The following is a 24,764-nucleotide window of genomic DNA, read 5'->3' as shown; positions in this document are numbered from 1 at the left end:
TTGTTACACACACATAGCCACACACAGATATCCAATTGGTTGTCTCTTACTGCTTCAAGACAGTTTATATAAGAGCAGATTTTCTATACACGCATTCTGGGGAGCTACTGCTCATCACGGCATCAAGATATCATTAAACTTCTATAATAAATCTTTTCCCATACAACTTAATATAAAGGAAATGTGCTGTCTCATCAAGCAAAATTTAAAATGGATTCTAATATCCATTTAAAAGGATTCTAATATAACTTAAGAATTTAAAATGGCAATGAAGGGTATTCTTCTAATATCCCCACCCAACAGTCAAACCCCTGAAGAATCAACAGCTGCAATACGACAAAAAGCCTCACTGAGTGCACATATGCTTTGGCAGATAAATAATTTATTGATGTCAGTAGAAAATGACAAATTGAGGACAAGCTGGGGAGGAAATAATATATATTTTAAAACCATGTATATAATTTGAAAACTATATATATTTTTTACATAAAAACCATGTAAATTGCTTTATATTCACTGGCCTTGCAGGTAATATGGTAACTATACTGCGTGTATTTCCTCATTCCAAAACTACTTTAGTGTTCCCTTGATCCATATGCTCTGAGCATGTCAGTAACTTTACCTAAACAAAGGAAAACTGCTCGGTACTTCCTAAACTCTTCAAGGAGTGGAACTTTAACCCTGTCACACTAATATGCTAGTGTGATAAAGTCAATTAGTTTAGACTTTAAGACCTTAATTCAAAAATTAGACTATTCTTTATTTTATACACTTTGATCTTTGCATTGGATGGGAAACAAGAAAGTTTGGTGAAAAAACAATATTCAGCTTTCATTAAAAAAAACAGGATCAGAGAATTGTTTGTTATCACTGTCAGCAAACCTTTCACATATAAAATAGTTTTCTAAAATAAAGCTTAAAACCGTCTGTTTTTTCAAAATGGATTGTTCCTTCTTCCAATTCCCAGAATAAGGAATCCTATATCCCACTGTATTTGCCACAAATCATAGGCCCATTTAGTATAAAAATGGTTTTGGCTCACAGCAATGTAAAACTTTCTTTGGCAATCTCTCAATTTGAACCACAAATGCCTGCACTGGAAAAAGAATTTCAGCTTCTTCTAGTGTAAAATACACTACAGCTTTAGATTCTGTGGAAAAATTTTCAGACTTTGGTTAGGATTTTTTGGGGGATTTTATGCATGTAGAGTGGAAATAATCTTTATGTTCTGATTTGTACAATACTTAGCACAGTGTCAGCTAATTCACAGCTTGGGCATTAAAACATTAGAGCAATGCAAGAAACAAATAATAAACCATACATCATTACAGAAAATTCAATATAACCAGCATTTTACCTGGCTAGACGTGAGATAGCTTCAAAGTGGAAGCCATGCAAGCATATTAGCAGAGCACTGTACTTCGTCTAGCAAGTCCAAGATCCCAACAGGGATCACCAGCTGGAGCACAGCACTGCACTAACCTGCCCATGCAGCTTCCAGTCTGCCACGGGCTCACATCCCACTGGCTCGGAGCCTGGAAGGTTGAGTCTGTCTGCAGAAAACTGTGTGGGAGCACACACAGATATTCAGAGTAGCACGAGCAGCCATTGAGACACAGAAGCCCCAGTTAAACATTTCTCATTCTGCCACCACAGGTCTTCACATTAGCAACTCAATCCAGATGCGCCTGCAAGCTACAGCTACTCCGTTCTGCTTTGGTGTAGCAAGACTAGCCAGTATTTCCTAGAAATTCCCTAGAAAGTCTGCACTACTTTGGCACACTGAATAGGCTGTTAAAAAGTAAAACAAAAGAACTGAACTTTGCACCACTAAGATGCCAATTTTTCCAGAGCTTCAGATCATTGAAACTCAGAGAAACATAACAGGAGTAGGTAATACCTTTTTAAAGTGCTCCATGTATCAGTCTTCAAAGAGAAAACAAAGACAAATTCCAAGACAAAAGACTACATTAAATCATCTTTCTGGATATGAGAGAAATAAAAGACATCACAGATGACTTTAGTTTCTTAACATCAAGCGTTAGGAATTCCAAGTCAGAGCTAATTCACACATTAAAAGAAACCAAATCAGAGTTACATATGGAAACAGACTGCTACATTCTCCAAACAACAGTCATTCTGTCTTGTGACAGCACAATAAGCAGAATGAATGCATTAAAGAACCTACCAGATTTTTAGTCATAAAAATTTAGTGCCTTAGACATAACTGTGTGCTATTTAGTGGTATTATTGGATGCAAGTGTAAGAATAAAACCAGACGTGCATTTCTTGATTCAACTTCCCAAAAAACATTCAGTGGCACAAAGGATGACTGTACTCTCCCTTACTGGTGCAATATCCCCCTCACAGAGATCCAATGCTGGCAATAGACAGAAACTACAACTTAGGTGTGGGCACAAATCACCATCAGCTATTTAAATAAACAGATATATTAATGCATGCATACAACAGTTGAGGAACAGTTGAGGAAGACTTCACTCACGTGGAAGGAGCTTAGTAGATAAATTCTGGAGCTCTGACACTTTATACAATACAGGAAACTGTAGCAAAATCATGATTTCCTTTAATGTTTCTTACCTGTTCCAAGATCACTGCTCATGTGTCAACTCTAAATGCCATATATTAAATGCATAATAAATCACAGACCCGACAGGATGAGATTTTTAACTGCAGAACTGAGTCAAATTAAGGTAGTTCAGTAGCAGTCAGGATGAAGGAAGTACCAATTCCGACCTGCTGCTTTTAAAGAAGTTCATGAGACTAGAGAACAGCGAGCAGTTAGCAGAGGGGCTCACTGCCTGCCAAAAATCATAGGTAACATTCATTCCTTCCCTCCCAGTGTACAGGGACTTTCTGACTCCACCTTTCAAAGTCAGACAGAAACTGCAGTGAAATTCAAAGCAGCTCACCCCACCTAAAAAGCACAGCACTGCATTCTAAACAGAAATGTCTTCAGAGGGCTAATCTGGCATTCAAATGTTGGGCATGACCCACTGTAAACAATATGTTTTATGTAAGCTTTAACCAAAACCATACCCTGTTTTCTACATTCCCACAATCTTGGATTGCTTAGGTCACTGGCACAAAATTGCAGTTTTCTTCAGTACAGTCAGCCCCATGGGTCAACTTGATTCCTTTGAAATATTATTAGCTATAGTTTCTGAAATTGTAACTGTAACTGTCTTCCAAAAAAATGTTTGTGAAGTTTCCTAGAATTAATCCATGCTATTTTATTTTCATTTTATGTTGCTGTTTTTTGATTCATTTATGAAGTTTTTCCTTCTTAATTTTACTATGAAGTTAAAGAGGCTGAAAATAATTATTATAATGTATGATACTACAACCAGGACCTATACTCTCACCTCAACTTTCATACACACACCTCCCACAGTACAGTATTTTCTAGAAATCTATTCCCCTCTGATGACTGCAGCTAATCTTCAGAAACAATGCCATAAGGCAGGAATGAAGTCTTACAAATTAGACTTCAGCCTGAGCCAGCTGCTTTCTCCTAGCATTATTCCCTTTATGACCATCTGTCCCACCTGCTAATGTATTTTTCCCCTCACCCAGCCTCTCCACTACAATGATTTGCTATTCTGGCTAACACACAAATATCAATAGAAAGGAATCTGGACTAAATCCAACTTTGTGCCACCCAGTACTGGGAGCTTTGGAAAGGCACCTGCTTGACTGCTGGTATAATTAAATCTGCCTTAAGTCTGATTTAGTTTATGCCAAGTTCACCTGTGACCCAAACACTACCAAGAGTTTGTCGTCACTTTGCCTTCCTTATGGACTGCCTCAATGAGTGAAAGACACAGCTCAGTTTGGTTACACAAGAGTCTCCTCTCTGTAAAGCAATTCTTGTTTGCAAATACACCAGCACACTCTGCTGAATGAATCTAGTGAGATCTGTCTATTTATTGAAGGTGAATTCACAAAACAACCCTTGCACTCTAGACGTGTGGTTTCTTGTGGTTTGAAAACTGGCTGCATGCCTGTTTTTGTTAACATTTTTCAAATCAGACCTTCTAGCTGAAAAGTTATCCTGAGTTTTCCTCCTTGGGCAGAATTGCCAGAGAGACACAACAAGAAGAAATGAGGAAGAGAAGAACTGGAAAGGGCTGAGAATGAGGAAATAGAAATTAAACTGCATGTTACTACATGGTGAAATTCTGTAGTCATGGACTCTCAAGAATTCTTTGTGTTTTCAATGAGACCAACATCAGAATAAACCTTATCAAAGGGTCCAACATATTTATTGCAGCATTAATTTTTCATATCCATTTAAAGCCTAACAACTGAAGGGGAAATAATTACTTTAGAATAATTCAGATGACTGCGCAGCAGTGGCACTGACCAAAAACATCAGGAAGAACATGTCACTTACAAAGTGTATCATCATATTTTCATCTCATGTACTGCTGACAATAGTCAGAAATAACAGGAAAGGAACTGCTGAAAAAACATGAGTTTTTCTGAGTACTACTTTTATATTTCTGCTAAATATAGATGAGGCTTTTTTAAAGACTGTAAATCAGGGAATATAAGAGGAAAAGAATTACAGATGTGTGTCATAAAGAATAAAGGTAAAAGAAGTATAAAAGGCAGGGAAAAAAGGAAATTAGGACAGATGTAGAATTCAAAGGAGCATTTCCTGACAGGCTCTGCACTTTCAACAGAAAACTGGCAGCTGACATCTGTATCCACACAGTTTTTAAAATCAGCTCTTAGTTACTAGCACTGCATTCAGGAAGGAAGCAGAGGAAAAGAACAGTATCTTAACTGAGCTCATTTCTAAGAATAAGATTAAAATAAAAAGAGAAGGATGCAATTTCATGTCAGTTCCTGGCAGCTGCTCAGCATTCCTTACTGTCATAGCCCTGTTTGTTGTGGAGTGCTGATAATGTTCCAGAGCTGCAGTACTTTGGAGTCCTTCTGCAATCCTTAGCTCTGCAACTTTGGGACCCAATGGAAAAACTTGCTTCTGAAGACCACTGATACATACCTTGAAAGATTCAGTCATTTGCTTTCCTGTTTCTCCCGAACATCCGCCACCCGTGCACTCATTCTGGCAGCCCTAGAAAAAATAAAACCAGAGAAAATCAAATTCAATGCACTTTGCAGAAAAGCTGACACACCTTCAGTTAATTCATTTCAGGGACAGATTGTATTGAATCATCAGACGTTGTCATCAGTAAATATATTAGTAAGAACTTTGTGGTAGGTTCTTAGCACAACTTTCTGTCTTCTCAGTTCTCAGTTTTACTTCATTTGCATTATTTTGTGCAACTGCATTTCAGGGCTTTATATATATAACATATATATATATACACACATATAACATCCTAGACTAGATTATGACTGAAGTGTACAAGGTTATGGACAACACCACAAGTCTTTCATTCAGAGCTGAATAAATAAATTGGGTTTTTACACAATTCCATCAGAGCCAAGTTTCTCTACTAAAGTATCTACCTAAGAGGTTTGCTTTTGCCTTTTCTCAGAGAAGGCTGAGTAGGCAAAGAGAATGGAAGAAAAAAAAAAGAATTGGTTTCGTTAAATCCTTCATTAAACAAAGACAGTAATAAGGAATTCTCACCTATATGAATAAATAATGAGAATATTTTGCATCATCTACAATGTTGAACTTCAGGCTTCTGCCAAGGAACCAGGAGGGGAAAGGAAAAAAAAAAAAAAGGAGTGCCAGTTCCAGGCATCCTTCTGTTCAACAACAGAGGGATGACAGACAGGTACAAGCCATCTACCTAAAAACAAGATTCCCAGTTCCCACAGCATCAGGTTAGCATCCCTCCTGCACTACCTGGACCTTCTCTGCCAGTAGCCACTAAATACATGTTATACCCAACAGCATGGAACAAAGGAGACAAATACAGCCCTGACAGGGTTCCTTGTTTCCCAGGAGCCTTTAAGAAAGAGCTGAAAAGGTAAAGTGGGTGCAGAGGCTTGGGAGAGGGAAGAAGGAACCAAGAGCAAGAGGCTGGGGTGATGAGCCATGAAAGAGGATGGCTGGGGTGATGGCATAAGGGACCACAGCCAGAAAGATGGAGAGAACTTGGTGGCTGCCTCTCACCCTGCCACCCCCCTCAGCCTTGCTGCATCTTAGGTAGGAACTCCCAGTCCAGGTGGGAAAGCCCCAGATGAAAGGTATAATCCCCCCAAGAAAAGATGCACAGAAAACCTTTCATGGTCAGCCTATGAGATCCCAGCTCTTCACCAGGGAGCAGCCCTCACCCCACAGGGAGGGCTGCATGCAGGTGGATGGCAGTGGCAGGGACACAGCAGCCACCCCAGTCCTGCAGCAGCCACCAAAGAGTGGGGCCAAGGCTGGGACCACACGCATCACAGGTTGGGAAGCATGACACACAAAGTAAATAACATGATTCTTTTCCCTTTTTACAGATCTTGGGAACATGGTAAAACACACAAAAAACAAAAAGCAGTATTTTCAGTGGACCTTCCACAGATCACAGCCTTGCTACCAACAAAAAGTAAAAGGCAAACTCTCAGCCACAGCAGATCTCACTTCCTCTCCCCTTCCCCCCAGGGAGCCCCCCACATCCCTCCTGCCTTTTCTCAGCTTTAACCCTTCTGTTCCTCTTTTTTTCTAACCCTCTACAGCAAAGCAGGCAATCGTGGCTACAGGACCCTCCCTATCCATTAAAGGACAATGTGCCAAGAGATACCATAAATCTCTTTACAATATCTCAATATGCTTTATCCTTCACTAAAAGTATGTTTTATTTGCCTTAAATCTTATGGTTTTCTACTCCGGAAAGACAAGACTTCGGCAGTGTGCATGGGCATTCAGTGGCAGACCCAAGCAGGACTAAAGTGTTACCCAAAGCAAAGGACACAGTATAATAACAGGTCCTTGCTTTCCCTGTAATTTTTCAAATACTTCCAAATTCACTGGTAAAATCCTAGAAAGCCTTCATGACACCATCAGTTTACAGTAATGAAGTATTCCACAGATGAACTGAGCCAACTGATTTTTCTGTGCACCGCAACAAATTAAGATGGAGAGTGTGCTGGTTACCAGCTAACAGGATGGGAACTGCCAGCTGTGGAACAAGAATATCTCAAGGAGCTCCAGCTCCATTGCTGGCTTTTGTCTAATATCCACTATGCCAAGTTGGATTTGCTAATAATTACTGGTGACAGCAAATACTGACAAGTACTCAACCATTATGCTTCAGTTTCTTCCTGTTGCTGCTTTGTGAAGTTGCCCTAAAGCAAGAGTTGGCATCAACACAGAGCACTGAAGCTGGATACAGTTTAATATTCTCTTTCATGATCTTTTTTAAAGATACCAAGCTTTCATGTGAATTTCAAGTACAGACCACCTACAGGAACAGCCCCTGGGGGCTCCATCATGTTGCCCTTCAGTTCAAGATTACCACTGAACTCAGTGAAGTCAACAGCCCAATTTTTGGGTATATGCCATGGGGCCAATCCTGTTCTTCATGAAGTCATTATTTTTTACAGATTTAACTCATATTTAAAGCAAATAGCTAACTGCCTTTGTTAACCACACTGAGATTAAACTGAGTTAATCCCTTGGCACTAGAAAGAAATACCACAATTACTTTCTAATTAATGGAGTCATATTTTAATGGCTCCATGGCTTATAAATCTGAAACATGTTGCTAAATGCAATAAGGAAAATTGCTCCCTGGTTTAGTGCCAACCTTGCCAAGGGAGATATGGCAAGCATAAATTTGCCCTTTGTGTTTAATAGCACAGCAGATTTAAAACTGCCTCCATTAAAACACTGATGTTATCCTAAAGATACATTTGAGCCACTGGGCCAACATGTTCTCAGAAGTCACTCAAGACTGTCTCAAGTTGCTGTACAATTACACAAGCATGACATTATTTCCTATGTTGTGCTGTAGAGACATCAGCGTTTTCTCTGTGGCATATGTAACCGCTTTTTCTAAATGGGAAATAGAAGAGTATTTCGTAGAGTTTCTTCAAAAATACTGAAAACATATTGATTTTAACATTACTGTAAAGCCTGTATGAGAATGAGGTGTAAAGTCTTACAACAGATTAAACTTGGTTAAAAAATGGGGTTTATATGTCATTTAATCTCTGTGGAACACTACTGAAATAAAGACCTGCTGAGTAGTAATTCTGTTCTTACTTTTACAGAAGACTTCAATGATATAATGACCATTATAAATCCTTTAGCATTGACACAAGTGATCACAATACACTCAGCTGGATAACAGTGCTCCCTCACATTATCATTTAGTTCCAACGTAACTCTTATACAAGGCAGAGGTAAAGCCTTAGGTGGGTATTTGTGTATGTAACACTTACTGGCACTTCCGGCAAATTTTAGGCTTAATAGTTGTCACCTGCACTTCTGCTAGAGCTTTCCCAAACCTGGACCCTCAACTCCTGCACTTGGTCCTCAGGCTGCCTTAGACATACATATCTTCAACATCTTCTAGCATCATGATGCTGCAGTCAATGCTTTCCCTGCTGTCTTTGGCACACCTTCTCTACTTCTATGCAGTCAGATCATTCATCCTTCTGCTACAAAAACAGGCCCATCTCCTCCCTAAACTCCCCAGGCTTCCTAGACTGCATGAGTGTGCCTTAGGTCCTCAAGTGCTTTTAAGACACTCAGCAGAAGCATCAGCATCTTTGCTCTCATTTGGGACTGTCTGTTCTATAAACTTCCACCAGGTGCTTTGTCAAACTGCTGCACTTGGGGTTTAGCTACTCTATCTCATTGGCTCATCTTCAGTTATGAAACAGGAACTGAAGATTACCAGGAGCTTCATCACTGTGAACTTCAACTGCAAACTGCATTTCTTTAATCTATAGCATATGAGATGATTTATTAAAAAAAAAAAGTCACCAGTTCTCAAAAAAATTTTGCAGTTAACTCTATATGCCATGTACTTTGTCACTCATTCTCAAAGAAAACTGACTCTTTAATCAGTTCTCTCTTCACTTAATTTTCCCTGTTGTTTGAGAACTCTTCTCACCACCAGGGAGCAGAAAACTTTCCCTAGCAGAAGGCAAGAGTACAGAAATAAATTGAAAATGTTGTCTACAGAGCTCACACTTTCAGCTAGGAAATCATATTGGATGCTTTTCAAAACTACTCAAGTTCTGCAGCTCCCAAAATCCTTAGTCATCTTTTTTGGTTTCACCAGTCATCTGTGTGAAGACCCCCACAGACTCCATTCTAATGGAGAATTTCATCAACATTTCATCAACAGCACCAGTGCCCTAGTAGAGTACCACCAGTGACAGGGAACATCTGGAAACCTAATTTCATGCCCATGAAAGAACCACAGACAGTGCTTTTCTGGGCAAGCATCAGCTATTCATGGAGGACAAGAACCTAAAGAAACCAAATAAGCCACAGATGCACAGCAGTGATTGCACAGAGTTCCTTCTACCAAAGGAAACCCATCTCCTGCTATAAACACCATCATATCTTGTAGCAGTCATCAGGCCCCAGAAAAGATGGATCAGGAATTTCCTCTCAGTCAGAAGTCATATGAAAGACAGCTTTCAACAAAGAAAGTGGTTTCTGAGACATTTCTCCAAGCCAAAACAGTGTCTTACTGCTTTTTCCCCATGCCTGCTTCTGGCTACTAAGTGTCTAAGAAATATTTCATGCTCTAATTTGCACTGGAAGGAAAATGAAATTAGAACACTTGCCAGATTGCAGGAATACAGCAGATCAACAAACCCGACACATGACTCATACCCTGGTACTGCGTACAGGCAAGCCAAATGAGGTGTGTGGTTACAGGTACTTTGTCATTCCCAGCTGTACAAATCAGAGCTGCCTTTCTGCGCCAGGTATACAATAGAATCCAACATGCACAAATGCCATCTGTTCCGTGTATTGCTACAGTCAGAAAAAAACCACTTCCATGACCTCAAAACAGCTTTTACCTGTCCCTAGAAAATGTTAATACAATTTTGCAGCCACACCACATAAGATGAATTTGCAGAATGCCCCCCCGCCAGTAATAATGTTCACAGCTTAACAAAAAAAACAAACCAAAACCAAACCAAAATAAAAAACCCTGCACACTGTCAGACAGAAAGAAATTACTGAAGGGCCAAGTCATATAATACTGTTTTTAATATCAACTAAAAAATATTTATTTAATGACATTTGTGAAAGAGTTCCATAGTTTAAGAAGCTCATTTGTGGAAGCCAACAGCCAGGCATGTTTATTTCAGCTTCAGAGTAGTACAAAAGTGTTTTAATCCTGTTTTTATATTGCAGGTATGTGAACATGAACATACACAACACATATGCTACCATGCAAGTGTCACCAAGCACATTTGTTGGGCTGGGCCATTTACGCAATTTACAGTCCTGATTCCTGCACTTCCAATACATTTTTTAAGACTGTTCCTCTTTACATAGATCTTCCCTGATGCCTTGTCAGCTTGGCATTATCACCTTACTGTGGCTGCTTGTTCAGCCTTGGGCTGGCACTAATGTTGGTTAAACAGAGGCTGTGCAATGACAGCATACAACAAAGAAAAACACAAGGCAACTAGTGTAGCAGTAAGAGAAGGCTTCCACGCTATTTAATAATAGTTTTGCCTCACAGTGAAGGCATTGGGGCTTAGAACATACAAGAGATTCTATGTCCAAGAAAGCTGAATTGCATAAAATAAAGCTGAATTGAAATAGATTGTAATTAAATTAGTCCAAAGAACTGTGCAGGCACTTATCCCTGACTTGAGCAGTTTACTGTCTTTAATTTAAAGCAGTTTAATTAGTTTGACTAAAACTGAAATATGTTCCTCTTAAAACAAGCATCACTGTTTTTATTATGCTTAAATAAAAGACAATTCGGATTATATGAACAATAAGCACAACTTATTGGTTAGAAAAACCTTAAAACAGAGACCGTCAAGAAGTGGAAATACTCAGCTAGTCCATCCAAGACTCATGTTCAGTAACAGTTATAGCTATATCACTTTGCAAAAGCACACAAAGTTGGTTTCACGAGAAAAATAAAGGCAGAACAATGCTTGCAAAGTAAAGCCATTGCAAGCAGCACTCTGGTGAAGAACCTGTTACAGAACTAATATCAATTTTTTGACTCAGTGTTTAATACTTGAGTAAGTTCAGTAATGCCTGAACTGATGCAGAAGAAAGCTTGTCTCAGTTCACCTGAAAGATAGCAAGGCTAGGCAAGGTGAAGAAGAACTACTTCTGAAGTCCAAGAAGAATGGGTGCTTGACAAGCTGAATTATCAAGAACCGTAAAGGAACAAAGAGATCAGCAGAAATAGAAAACAAATTAATTTGCTGAAAACTAATACCCTAAGGAGAACCTGACCAGTGATCTCCAGCTTCAGGCTGAATTTATTTTGTCACATATTTCAGAAAAATTTACATGAGCTGTGAAATACAACATGGAGTCTCAAGCGTGATCCTCCCCAATGGAAAAATACTGAAAGCCTCCCACCAGTCCCATCCAATAAAGGACACAGAGCAGCTGGAATCTCCGCATGGTGCCCCTTTATCAACAGTCAGTTTGGTCTTAATACATTTCCTGCACATCTATACAATTCTCCTTCCTATTTTCTTTGCAGAAATAGGCAAGTACTCTAAAGAAATTCTCTTCACAAATGACCTCCAAGTGCAGTGTGCTTCAACCTCGATTTCTAAACCCACTGCTCACACTGTTCTTGATTGTTTTACTTCCTATGACCCTCCTGTTGCTCTGTCACTCCCCAGTGCCATTTCCTCTGTCTTCACAGTTTACTGGCTCTTCCCTTCTGATTTGGGAAAACAGCATCGCACAACGAGGGGAAGAGGCAGATGACCTAATGGAGCTCTTCCATCTCTAACTCCTATGAACAGTGCCTCTAAGTGACTCTTTTGTTGGTTTGTTTGTCCCTTCTAGCATTAATTAGGTTTTTAACAAGTGCATTGTTTGCTAGAATGGCATGAAGGAAAACATGTTAAAGCAACCAGCTGGATCAAGTTGACCTATAAATTCATCTGCTTGTTTCCTAAGTAGATAGTGTCTCATGGCTGTATGATATAGTGATTGCTCAAACAAAATAAATGAAAATTCTGAAAGGCACCACAGCTTCATTGTGTCTAGGCCCAGTTCTTTGATATGAGATTTTTTGTATGAAACTGGCAACAAGAAAGGGTATAAATGCTATTATATGCTTTCCCCTAGCACTGTAACAGGGTTTTGCTCTTTATCACAAGCTTGTGTTCATTATGTTTTCTCTAACATTTTGCTCACATATTCTATAATGCCAGGTACTAAACTGGCATTTTAAGATTTTATAGTAAAATTAAGCAGGATGCATTTTTAACTGTACTGTTATACCAGAAAAGATGAGCCTAAGCACAATAAAAATTAATTTATTTTCCTTGGAGATTCAGTTACACTGACTACATTTTTTATTCTGAAACAGCTGTACAGATAAACGATAGATCTGATTTAAAGATGCATGAAATATAGCTTGCAATTTATTTGTGAAATTGCCTGATGGTGGAAACTCCACACAGATCCTGCAGCTGATGATCAAGGCAATTGGTTTTATGCAATTACCAAATGAAAATATAAATAACATGAAGGCATAGAGAGCAGAAACAAATCAAATCATTGTCTGAAGAGTTACTGAGGGCTTAGAACTGGAAGCAGACAATTTAGTGCAGGAGACCAAAGCTTCTGCAGTTTGCAAAATAAATCATTGTAGACTCCTGGGGGGAAAAAACCCAACCAAACCACAGCAGAGACAGTGATGGATTCCAAAATGAGAACTGACATGCTCAAAGAAAAGAGCTAGCAGACAAAAACCTGTTTTTAAGGACACAGTCCTGTTTGCAAGCTCCTTCCTAACTACAGCAGCACCAGGAGAAGCACGAGGTCAGGCCAGAATCACTGGCCTGTATAAGGGGTCATTTGTAGCTATTCTCAGAGTGCTCAGACCGTGTCCCACTTAAGTCCATTTTGCACTGGAATAAAGGTTTACATAAGACACTGAGCAAAGATAAATGACACACTGAAAACGAAAGGTCTGTGGAGGGAAAAAACCAGCTTTTGGAGGAAGAAGGAGTTACTTTTTTCACCGTAAGTCCCATGGACAGTCCCACTAGTGATCCTAGAACTGTAACTCACACAGCTGGCTCACGAATGCAAGTGCACGTGTGGTTGCTGGTACATAAAGGGCTGATGCAGGCTGACTTGATACCACATCTAGCTCTGGTAACTTTACATGGCCTATTTAATCATAATCCATTATCAAATGCCACTGCTGAAAAGCACAAGAAGCATGACTTTCCGCAGTGTGTTGGCTGTTAGTGCTGTTATTCCCTGTTCGCTGTTTCCCAAGAGGCTGGAATGCCTGTGAAGTGTCCAACAGATGAAGCTGATAAAGCATGGCAGCAGCTATCTAACCTGGGGATCTGACTGGGCTCAAGTCTGCAGGTACACTCTGCTCCACTAGTCAGAGGAATGCTCCTTAAAAATGTGTTTCTCTGCTGTGTCAGTCTTCTCAAATGACTGAGCAAAGCCACATTTCTTTGCTTGCAGGCAGAACCATGCACGCGCAGATGTGGGCTCTTCCTAGACATTCAGCCACAATGCTGCAGAAAGACCCTGAACCGAGCTTTCAGGGCTCACAGTGATCTATCTAGCAGGTCTTGTTAAGAGATGCATTAAAGTTATCCTGTATCTCTTCAAACAGATGATGCAAGGCAGGGTAGGGAAAAAAAAAAAAACCACAAAAAAAGCCCCCAAAAAAACCCCAATAGGACAGCAAGCTTTCTGGAAATATTGCAAATACTGTGTTCTCTTGGATTCTGATGGCAGGCTGGAACTGTTTGTTCTAGATACAGAACCAAGACCCTCATTATTTATAAGCTTTAAAGGATCTCCTCACTGTAAGACTTGGAAGCCTGGCTCTACAGTCACAACACCTAGGTGAAAGAAGGCAGAAATATCCATCTCTTCTACAAACAGGAAACTGAGGCATGGATTGTCCCACTGGCACACTTCACCTGGTTTGGCAGCTCCTTCAGGGAATTCACTGGGGTGCCAGAATAGGGTGTGCACAGCCCCCCAGGAACTAAAACATACCCATCAAATCCATTACCGTTCTTCCCAAGGAAGAAGAACAGGTCTAAATGACTGATTTACAGTGGGTTTGGCTGTTCACTACTCACAGCTATAACCTATTCAAGTTTCTTGCCTACCAACACACAGGTGATGGCTGCAGAACACCTGCCTATACCAGCTCCAGTGGGTTTTAAGCCTCGCATAATTGGTTTGAAGCAACGAGAGACCTCTCCAAAGCCTGGGTTATACCCCCTGTGATGTGTGTTTTGCTGTATGTTCAAACACTGCTCTGGACACAGTTCAACAAAGTAGAAAGGAAATTGAAGCTTTCCTTTTTGAAGCACTAGGAACACAGCTAAACCAAAGGGAAAATCCTTGGGACCTGTTTGAGGACAGCATCTACAAAAATGTTCTTGTTCCAGTAACAACAAAGAGGGAGCATATTTGCATGATAGATGTTCAGCTCAGAATATTCTAGGAACTTAATTGCTTTACATCCTTTATGAGTTGCAGAGGGTGTAACAGAAGGTAATAAGCATTATCCACCACACCAAGCAAATGTAAATAATCCCACGGAAGCTTACTAACAAGGCAGGAAAAGCAGGGCACAACTACAGGGTCACTGCAGTGTCACACGTTACTCCCTTGAATGTGGTACAAGAAGATAACACCCAGAAGAAGCTGCTTTTCTTAATATCATCTGCTCAAAAGAGGTAAAATATTTCAAACTAGTGACAGAACGAGCTATCCCACTTATTTAATATGTATTCAACTGTGTAACAACTCTAAGAGAGGAAAAAATCATGGATTATAACACTCCAAAATTTTGGAGCTGCGTTAAACTTATCCTATGTGTCCTTTCTAAAGAACATGAGCAAGTCCTTCATCTGAAATCCCCTATCATTTGTTGACAGTGCCCAGAGCAAACTTAATGCTGCCCAGGGAATTTGAGAGCAAAATATCACTCAGCACATTAAAAGTGGCCTTGGAAAAGTGTGGTCACAGATGAGGTATTTGTAGAGGTGTGAGCGTTCAGCACACATGAAGTACACAAAGCAAAGAGAGGACCTTTGCCCAAATCATAGCATGGCAAAAGCTATGACAAACATAAATCAGGAGTGATGCAGTCTCTATTAGAAAAATGACAGCTTTGAAATGCACTGGTAATGAAGATAATAAACTGGCCTATGACAACTAACGTAGGCTTGTCCTCCTACAGTTCAACATCTGTATCATTGATCACACAGCCCTGCTCAGCTCCCCAAATCTAAACTGACAAATGACTCATTTATAACATGAACAAAAGGCTTTGTGGGGCTTCAATCTAGGTGAGCATCAATGTTTTTGACATTTTGGAATGTATGAAGTTAATCTCGAGCACCTTAAAACAGTTTAGAATTGCATCTGATTTGTCCACTGCTGAAATTCAGTTCACCTGGAAATGGCAGGACAGAACATTAATTTTATATGTATGCTCTAATAAATATTTTGCCCAATTAACATGGTGAAAACATTGCTGGCTACAGCACACCACCTTAATAGAAAATCCAAAAGGAAACAATTGTAAATGCTAATTTTCAGCTCAGTGACCAACCAGAAAGGAATGCTGTTACTGAACTTCTATCTTCAGGTGTCAAGACGGGAATCAAATGGTAAATGCCAAAAATGGTCTCTGAAAAAGTGTTGAAAGATAAAGGATAATATTAAAAATATTGAAAAGCACAGATGATGTACTCATGATGGATAAACGCCTCAAATACATGAGCACGTGAATAAAATTATGGTTTTTCTGCATGCATGTAGACATGCAGCTGAACAGCTGTGGCAAAACTGTGCCTGTGTAGCCACTACATGTAGTAATACCCTGTGCTAAAACTATTACTTCATGCTTATTCATTCTTTCTAGCTTTTACCCTCTATATTTCAGGCAATACTTTCTAGCAATTAGGAAGGGGTTTGTCAAATTTTAAGCAGGCATTGCCACAGGGCAGAATTCAGAAGGACTGTGATGTTGAAAATTTGATAATAAATCTTGATGTTCTGTTCTCAAACAATAATTATGGTACTCAACTATAAATCTATAAAAATAGTTCATAACAAACCAACTATAAACTATAGAGCCTATAAAAAAAAAAAACTTACACTTTTTCTTCATCCAGGATCAAAAACTTAGCCTCTCCACCAGTTTCCTCAAACTTTAAAATCAGGGAAATAAAACCTGCATCATGCATCTGGTAAGAAATTTACTTAGCAACTGGCCTGCCAGCTATGTTGAGGGTAACTTCATAGTAAATGTTAACACTTGAAGTTTCTTTTCCATACTCATTTGATTAAGAATTTCCTTTATTTTAATGGAGGTTTGGAAACTCTACATCAAAAGAAATTGTATTTTTACTGATGATTTCAGGTGGACTATCTGTAACTGTCAATTAATTGCATGATGATATGCAAATGTATCATTTTATAAGAGTAGAATATGCAATTTTATGTGGTAACCTTATAAACTGTATTTCAGATGCAGCAATTTAAAGTTCACATTCCTGGAAATCAAAAATATTATTCAGTGCTTCATAGTTTTCCAGCTTAACCTCTTCTGTTAAGCACAGGGACTTCCTCAAGATAATAACGAAAATAATACTACTATACTGACATGTTAAAGAATATACCTTCTGCAAAGAAATCTGCCTGCAGTGGTGACTTTAAACACCACCTTTGCACAGACTTCTTTGTGCTGTTAAAAGCCAAGCAGTCAGGGCTCTGGACAAAGATGTATTGGTCCACACCACTGAGTGTGTCAAAAACTAAGACTGGACTTAAAAAAAATTAGTTTGTAAGCTTCTTCTCAGGACCACAGGAAAATCCAGGCTGGAAGGGACGTCAGGATGTCTTTAATTCAACCTCTTGCTCAAAGCAGGGCGAGCTCTGAGCTCAGACCATTTTTCTAAGGCTTGATCCAGCGGGGTCTTCAGAGCTCCCAAGGATGGAAACTGCACCGTCTCTCTTGGTAGCCCACTTCCCAAATGTCCTTGTGGAGAGAATTTTCTCCTTATACCCCATCTGAACCTTTTTTGTTTCAGTTTATGCCATCGTCTCTCATCCTCCTGCCATATAGCACTGCTAAGCCTCGCCACATCTCCATCATTTTCCTTTAGATTGTGGAAGGCTGCTGTTACAGCATCCCAGAGCCTTCTCCGGACTGAACACACTCTGTTCCTTCAAACTCACAGTGTCAAAGGTTTCAAAAACTTCATTCTCAGTAAGAGTAATGCAAATTCAAACATTTATTACAGAAGTGATGACCCTTAAGACAACAGTCGAAATTAAACAAGTGGACATGATTTGTGTGGCAGTGATGTCTCTGAATCCTAGTGGAAATTATTCCAATCAGAACCTTGTGGAAATAAACCCTATTTGTATACCAGGAAAAACAACTTTTTCCTGGTATACAAATGGTGCTTACTAGGAATGTTTTTATCAAGATGGTGTGCGAAATGCTCTAACAGGCAAACTGTTAGCAGCAGTTAGCAGTAGCTGTGTATCTGCTGGGAAGTTATATGATGCCCTTCATTAATGCTTCAGGTATACTCTAAAATAAAACTTGGAACACACTGCAGACCTCAAGGGAAGAAGTAAATGAATAACTCTGTTGGAATGGTATTATGACATTAGTTTGCAAAACCAGTAATAAACTATGGGCCAAGATGCACAAAAAACCCGATGGGTAAAAGTTCTTGATCATTTTAAAGATAGTTTCAACTATTCTCATGTTAAGTTTGGGATCCTCAGATGTACACACCAAAGGGTGCTTTCCATAAGCATAACGCTGGATTTTCCTCTGCAACAGCATATGGTAATACTTCCTAAATTGCCCTTCTGCAACAGGTGCTCTATTTTATGATGCAATTTTACCTGGACCTCTAATGTATAAAGCCATAAAATAATGAAGCTGTTTCCAAGGTAAATAGGGCCACCCATTCACTTCATCCTGTGTTAGAATTGGAGGCGCTAAGATGCAAGCATGAAAGTGACTATGAACATAACATATTAGGGTCACATACTACTTTGATTTATGCTCAACTACCATCTAAAGTCAGACTTTTAAGATGAAGTTTGGGCGTTTAATCTCTCCACTACAGCCATCGTTGCAGGCGGGTAGCCACAATTCATTATCAAAAGCCACAATCAATACTGAGTGCCTTGAACTCATGGAGCTGCCTGCTGAGCTTACCCAGCAGCATGAAGAACGTAATGTGCCCCTGTGGCAACACGAACGTGCCAGCCCTCACATCTGTGGCCTACGAAGGCTGATTGTGCGAATTTTACAGGGAGAATTTACCCCTTGGCTCCTTCATTCTGACACTGAAGGTCCTACCCTCAAACCTACTGGTAATTTTCAGCATTATACATTCAGCTATGATTATTCATGTAAGAAAATGGCATAACACAGGGAAGCAATGAAAATGCCTGTTCTAATTCTTTACCATGCCCACGTCACCTAATTTGTTTTAAAATGCCTGAATAAATGCAGAGCACCTGAGTGTTTACACAGTTAATGAACCGATTTACCTCCTTTCCTAACATTTTCCTCCCAGGGATAAATTATGACTAATGAAATCCATCTGAATTATTTTCATCTATCAAATTAAACCAAGAATACGGCCTATGGACTATTTTAGCAAGATACCAGTAGTGTTAAAGCTACCTTATGACTTTGCAATCTTCTCTTTTACCTATGACTTTGCAGCATATTTCAGTGCTCAATTTGCATGGCAAAAAATCAGCATATCCACTGGATCACACAGGAGTGCTAGGCCTGTCAGTAACAATCAGTGCATTAGGTGGACAAGGCAGAGACTGTAGAAACCAGAGGCGTAATTCATTTCTTATACATTACTTTAAACAGGACAGAAAGGGAGGGTTGTGGTTGAGCTGGAAATAGTTCAAGGAAAAATAGAGGGATGTGACTAAACACAGGAAATGATGAAGGGAGAGATGAAGGGACAAGGAGGTGCAATAATGCTATTGATTACTGAAACATTTACAAATGTATCAGTTTTTACATAAGTATGGTGATAATCAAATCATAATTTTCTGTACCTTTGAAAAATGCGCTACAAACGCACAGTGACAGCCAGAGCCCTGGAGAGCTGACAGTCGGAACAGACAAGGCAAATAAAGGGTAAAGGGCTCAGACAAGCGCCGACCTGCCCAAGGCCACATCACTTCCAAGTGGCAAGAGCATCCTTTTACTGCTGTAGCTATTGCTTCCTTCCATGTCTTCTTCAGTAAAAAGACAAAGCGAAGGTTGGTTTTGAGCAGGTGAGAAGAAGCCAACGAGATGTCAGCGCTGCTTTAAGCAGACAGGTTGGTAGGTCTATGGTTTCCCTGTTACTCGTTTTTTTTTGTAAGGCCATGCCAGCGCATTCCTGAGAGGTGCTGGAGGACACTCTGGAAACCGGAGCCATGCCCTCTTTCCTTGACACACAACAGGTACATCAGAAACGAAATAAAACACAGCAGTCTGCCCCTTCCTTCAGATGCTCCATTCTGGCTCTGAGCATTGTGGCTGGGGGAGCTCTTGGGTATTTTCCCTGAGTGGTTTCAGACCAGTTTTCTGCCATGGCTGGTCTGCCACTCTCCAGCTGCAGGGAGGGCAAACAGGGCTATGACAGCATCCCAAGGCTCCTCCAGAGGCTCATCCATCCTAGCCCTGCCACCATGAGTAGCAACTGCACGCACCACTGCCAGAGTCACCCAGGGGACAGTATTGCTGGATGTGAGGAACACTTGCCATCAGCAGCAGAGAGGAGCTGGGGAGACACCTGCCAGTCACATACCTGTTGTGCCTATATTCCATCTGCTAAAGTGACCCAAGGAAAGCAAATAACTCAGCCGTGTTTTCCTCAGCTGTTAACTTTGGCATCAGACTGCAGCTGTGCAGTTCACAGTCGGCCCAGCGCCGACCTTCCTCAAAACCCAAGCATTATTGCAGTTGTTCCACAGGGTGTAACGTGGCTGTGGTGTTTCCTTGGTCTAATTGAAAAGCACCAGTGCTAACTCCATGCCCTTTGCCTTGACAAGGAAGACTTCTTTTTAATCCCCAGATCAGCCTCACTAAGTAGAAGAGCATAAACATGACATTCATAAAAGGAGAGTGCCCACAGATGCTCATGTGCCACACTAGTGTTTGCTACCGACAACTCCTCTCTCATTATTTAAAGTTATTTCTGAAATTACTAAAAACCTCTAAGTACATGTTACTGGATTTTACCCATAGTCTATTTTAGTACAAGGGCAGACATAAGAGCTTTAACAAACTCACAGGCATAAAAATACTTGATGTCTGCCAGGAGACCATAACCTCTGCAGGCTTTTGGTTTGTTGTTTTTTTGTTTAGGTTTTTTTAATCATTGAGAGTCCCATAAACAAGAAATTCCCCTAAAGGAAATCATACACCTTCCCTTCCTCCATCTCCATCCCCCCTCATTATTTCTTTTCCACAGAATTACTTCTTTTCCACAGATGCTGTCTGAAATGAAAGAGCAAGGAAAGAGGTAGAATCACACACATCCTGCCTCTAAATCTCAAACAACAAATCCATCGGGGACAGAAATCCGTTTCGCAGAGCACAAGTAAATCGGGGCACTAAAATCTGCGGACACAAATCGGCGAGCTACCGATTTGCCATGGAGAAGCTCTGCTGCTCCGCATCTCCGGAAGGATGGACGAGTGGATTTCGGCAGGAAACCCGCTCCGCTTACCTTGATCATGCTGGCAGGGGCGGGGGGGGGGGGGGGAAATGTTCCTGCCGGGCTCTCGGAGGGATGGAGCGGCGGATCGCCGAGCCCCGGGGGCGGATACAGCGGCGCCGGCGCTGCGCGGGATCGGGGCCGGCCGGAGCGCCCGCTGCTGCCGCCGGTGCTGGGGCTGCTGCTGCCGCCGGGCTCGGATTGCATCAGCGGGCGAGGGCGGCGCGCACGGCGGGCGCTCGGGGAGCTCGGCGAGGGGCTGGGGGCCGCCCCGCCCCGCTGCTCCCGGCGGCACCGACACCTCCTCCCGCCCGCCGAAGCCTCGGGAAGCACCGGCGCGGCCGAGCCCCCGCCCGCACCTTTCCCGCCCGGGTCACCCCGGCCCTAAAATGGCCCCGCATCGTGCACGGCGCCGGCCGAGCGGAGACAATTCAGTGCTTGTGCTGTAATTCAAACTGAGGGCGACACGTTCTCCTCAGCCCCGTCTCCTTAGCGAGCCTTAACCCACTCATCGTTTTCTGAGTCATTTCCTCTGTCTCACGTCCGACTCGGCTGACACACCAACACCTCAGTTATCCCTCCCATCGCCAGCTCTTCCCTGTTTCCCCCGCCACCGCTCCGGGCACGGCTGGTGCTTAGTGCCCCAGCATTGCCACCCAACACAGGGAGGCCATTGCATTTTAGCTGGAATTAGTGGGGCTGCCAGATGTTTCCCTGCTCACCCGTGCCCCCAGTCCATGCTGAAGGGCTGGTAGGTACCTGCACAGCTCTGCACACCATTGGCCACCACTCCTGCCTTACCCCTCCGAGTTCTGGTACCTGGCAGGCAGCTGACCAGCACCCGAAGACAAAAGAATAAAGATAGCAGCCTGTCCACTGTGTTGTTTCTACCCGTGCTGCTGCTAGTGAAACTAATACAAGAAAAAAGCCGCGAATTTTTCAGAGAAAATGCCAGTGTCATGTTCACAAAGTGCCTACTTTCATCATAGCTGATTTTACATTTACGTCTTTTCTTCCTTTACTAATGTTTTCATAAAAGTTTTCCCCTTCTGATCTCCTTTAGAGTTGTTGTAGGAAGCCGTTTCATCTCAGTGCGACTGTCAGAAGTGCGAAGTTCTGCTTTGCACGATGTACATAAATTATTCTCTGTTGCACAGTGCCAGAGATTGGTTACATAAGTAGATTTTTGTTCCTCCTGCTCTTCAGACAGGTAAAAAAGTGCCATTTAATGGATTTGCAAGCATTTTGGATTCTAAAAGAACACAGGTAAGTGACAGTACCCAAAATGCAAGTTCACATGAGCAATGATGTTTCAGCAGCTGTTTAGGAGAGGAGAAAGAGGGAGCGAAAAACAGGAGGCAGAGAAAGCAGCAAAGAGGCTTCAGGCAGATAAAACTCATCATCAGGGCAGGGTGCATTTAATTCAATATCCTGTCACTGACAGTACACAATAATAATGCCTGCAGAAGAGTTTCAAGAAGAGAATAAGCACATAGAGGCACTTTGCTCCATATACTCTTTTCAGCACACACTCTTATCCTCAAAGGGTTTCTACCACATCAACTTCCTGAAAGATGAAGTCTCTAGGCTTAACAGTTCCTCGTGGATTTTTGTTCTATTAATTTGGTCCTTGAACCTACATAAAATTTGCTATCTATCAGATCTTGTGCCCATCAGTTCCACAGTTTAGCTCTGTTCTGTGGAAAAACTCATAATGCTTTATTTTGAATTTGCCTCTTGCAAATTTCACATCATTCTCCATTTTTCTTATACTGTGAGACTATAAGCACAAATGAAGAGCATTTCACCCCCTGGGTGTCATTTGTGATTTTACAGGCAGCTGTTGAATCCTCTGTCAGCCATCTCCTTTCTCCAGATGAGGAGTTCTAATCTTTTTTGTTTACTATAAAACAATTCAATAACCTTGATCATCCTTGATTTAGGATGGGGACATGAACTACACAACACTCTCAAAAAGCAGGTCACCATATTTACTTTTAATTTGCCTTTTTTCTGCTCCTCTATTTGTTTTCATTATAGTCCTTTTTCCTGTTTTGACTTAGTTCATGAGCACTAAAATGAACCGATTTGTGAACTACTTAATCCTAAGATTTCTCTGCTGAAAGGCAACATTTCATTCATAACCCTCTCATTTTATAAATTGAGATCTCTTTTTTTTGGCTATGTGCATAATTTTATACTCACAGACATTATTGTATGTTATTTTTACAACTGTATATTCAGTTTCATAAGGTCCTGCTGCTGATAGCCCTAGTTTGGCTGAATTAACATCCTTACCCTGAAAACTTTACAACTCATCAGCAAACTTTGTCCTTTCTCTGTTTGCCTCAGTTTCCCCTTCTCTCAGTTACAGACTCTCTCTTCTGTTTCTTATCTCTTACCCAATTAAAGAGAGCAACCAAAAAAGCACCTTTCTTTTCGATGAGCCTTTGCTAAGAGACTTTGTCAAATGCTTTGGAAATCGAATTAGATGGTATCCATTGGACCTCTACTTCCTTTGAAGAAGTTTATAGATAGGTCAGGATTTCCTTTCAGAAAAATCGTGCTGACTCTGCCTCTCAATGGCATATTTATCCCTATATCTTTTTGCATTTCTTGTTACAGGTTGTACATTTTCTCCAGACTCACTTCAGTATCCTGAATCCCTCTACCAAAAAAAAAACAAACAAAAAAATCTGTTTGAGCGCAATTTTACTGTTTCCAGAGCTCAGTTTACCAGTCTGAACAATCAGCCCTTTTTTTAACTTCTCTGGAACATGCTCCACCCATAGAGGCGCATTTCAAGTTATCCTTAAACTGCTGCCAACTACTGAGGTACAGAGCAGAATCCATGGCCTGGACAAAACTAAGAAATAGGAGAAGGAAAGGAAAAGAAGAAATATTATCTGAACTACAGAGGAATTGTGGAAAGCCAAACCACTATTTATTATATATCTAGGATATGTAATAAAAAGAGATCTTTGTATTCATCTTTTGCTTTTATTCAGGGCCAAGCTGGCCCTGAACCTGCAAATAAAAGTCAGAAAAAGGAGACCAAAACTCAGAAAAGCTGCACAACTTACTTTAAAAGTTGCATCTTGCTAAAAAATCCCAAAACTTGAAGTTGCCATTAGTAAACGTGCCATACAGATGTATTTTTGCAGGGATAGCTTGCATTACCTCAGTCTAGTTACAGACCTTTATGTAATGCTGCAGAAGTTACAAGGCAAGAGACACTAGATCTTTAGTGATTCACTCAGTTGCATTGATCCTTCAGTAAGAAATTACATTTTCTACAGTCTAAATATTTAATTTTCATAAAACATTATTCATTTTAACGCTAGTTTTTCTATTAACGCCAAGAATTCTGTGAATGCTTGACAGCACTGTTAAACTTTAGAAGTTTTAATAAGTAAATTTTTCACACATATGAGAGAATAAGGTAGTTTATATGCTCTGAGTCCAAAGTGTTTCCACAAGTTCTAGGGATTCATGAGATGAAGAATTTGAGTCACACACATTTTCCAAACCAGACCTGAATAAGCTCACCTTTAAGCCACTGAAATATGAGAAACTACTGCTGTGGAAATGAAAAAGCTGTACGATACAAAGCCAAATGGGAAGTATTGAAAGAGGAAGCTTGTAGTTCTATAATTCTATAAGAATAAAGAGCAGAATCCCTTCTTGATACACTTTCCAAGGTTTCCTCTACAACCCTGGTTGTATCCTCTGAAGAGGACAGGGAGAAGGTGGGTAGAAACCAGGTTTTCCATGTAAGAGAAAGCTAGGATTCTGAGATTTTCTTCTTTCTTCTGAAATGGCATGGAAACTTCCTGTAGAATAATGTGGAGAAACAAAATTTGATTAAATCAAAAGGTATCACT

At 40.7% G+C, this 24,764-nt stretch overlaps 1 protein-coding gene across 2 annotated transcripts in view; it reads right to left on the bottom strand.

The window, feature by feature from the left end:
- The window catches only part of BCAT1 (branched chain amino acid transaminase 1), a 57,323-nt gene extending 36,064 nt beyond the window's left edge, over positions 1–21,259 (bottom strand). The window contains exons 1-2 of one of the 2 annotated variants that reach the window (XM_042050180.1): positions 20,893–21,259; positions 5,033–5,104 (exon numbers count right to left, since the gene is read on the bottom strand). In XM_042050180.1, the coding sequence (XP_041906114.1) occupies positions 5,033–5,104; positions 20,893–21,087 (267 nt within the window). In that variant the 5' untranslated portion in view covers positions 21,088–21,259. The remainder of the gene's footprint in view (positions 1–5,032; positions 5,105–20,892) is intronic. The other variant, XM_042050179.1, reaches the window with a different exon arrangement.
- Between the last annotated feature and the right edge of the window lie 3,505 nt (positions 21,260–24,764).

The sequence above is a fragment of the Corvus kubaryi genome, unplaced genomic scaffold (genome assembly GCF_017639235.1).
Source record: "Corvus kubaryi isolate FWS band 111438036 unplaced genomic scaffold, C.kubaryi_AGA036_p1.0 72, whole genome shotgun sequence".
Lineage (NCBI taxonomy): Eukaryota > Metazoa > Chordata > Aves > Passeriformes > Corvidae > Corvus > Corvus kubaryi.
This window is presented reverse-complemented; position numbering and strand designations above follow the sequence as displayed.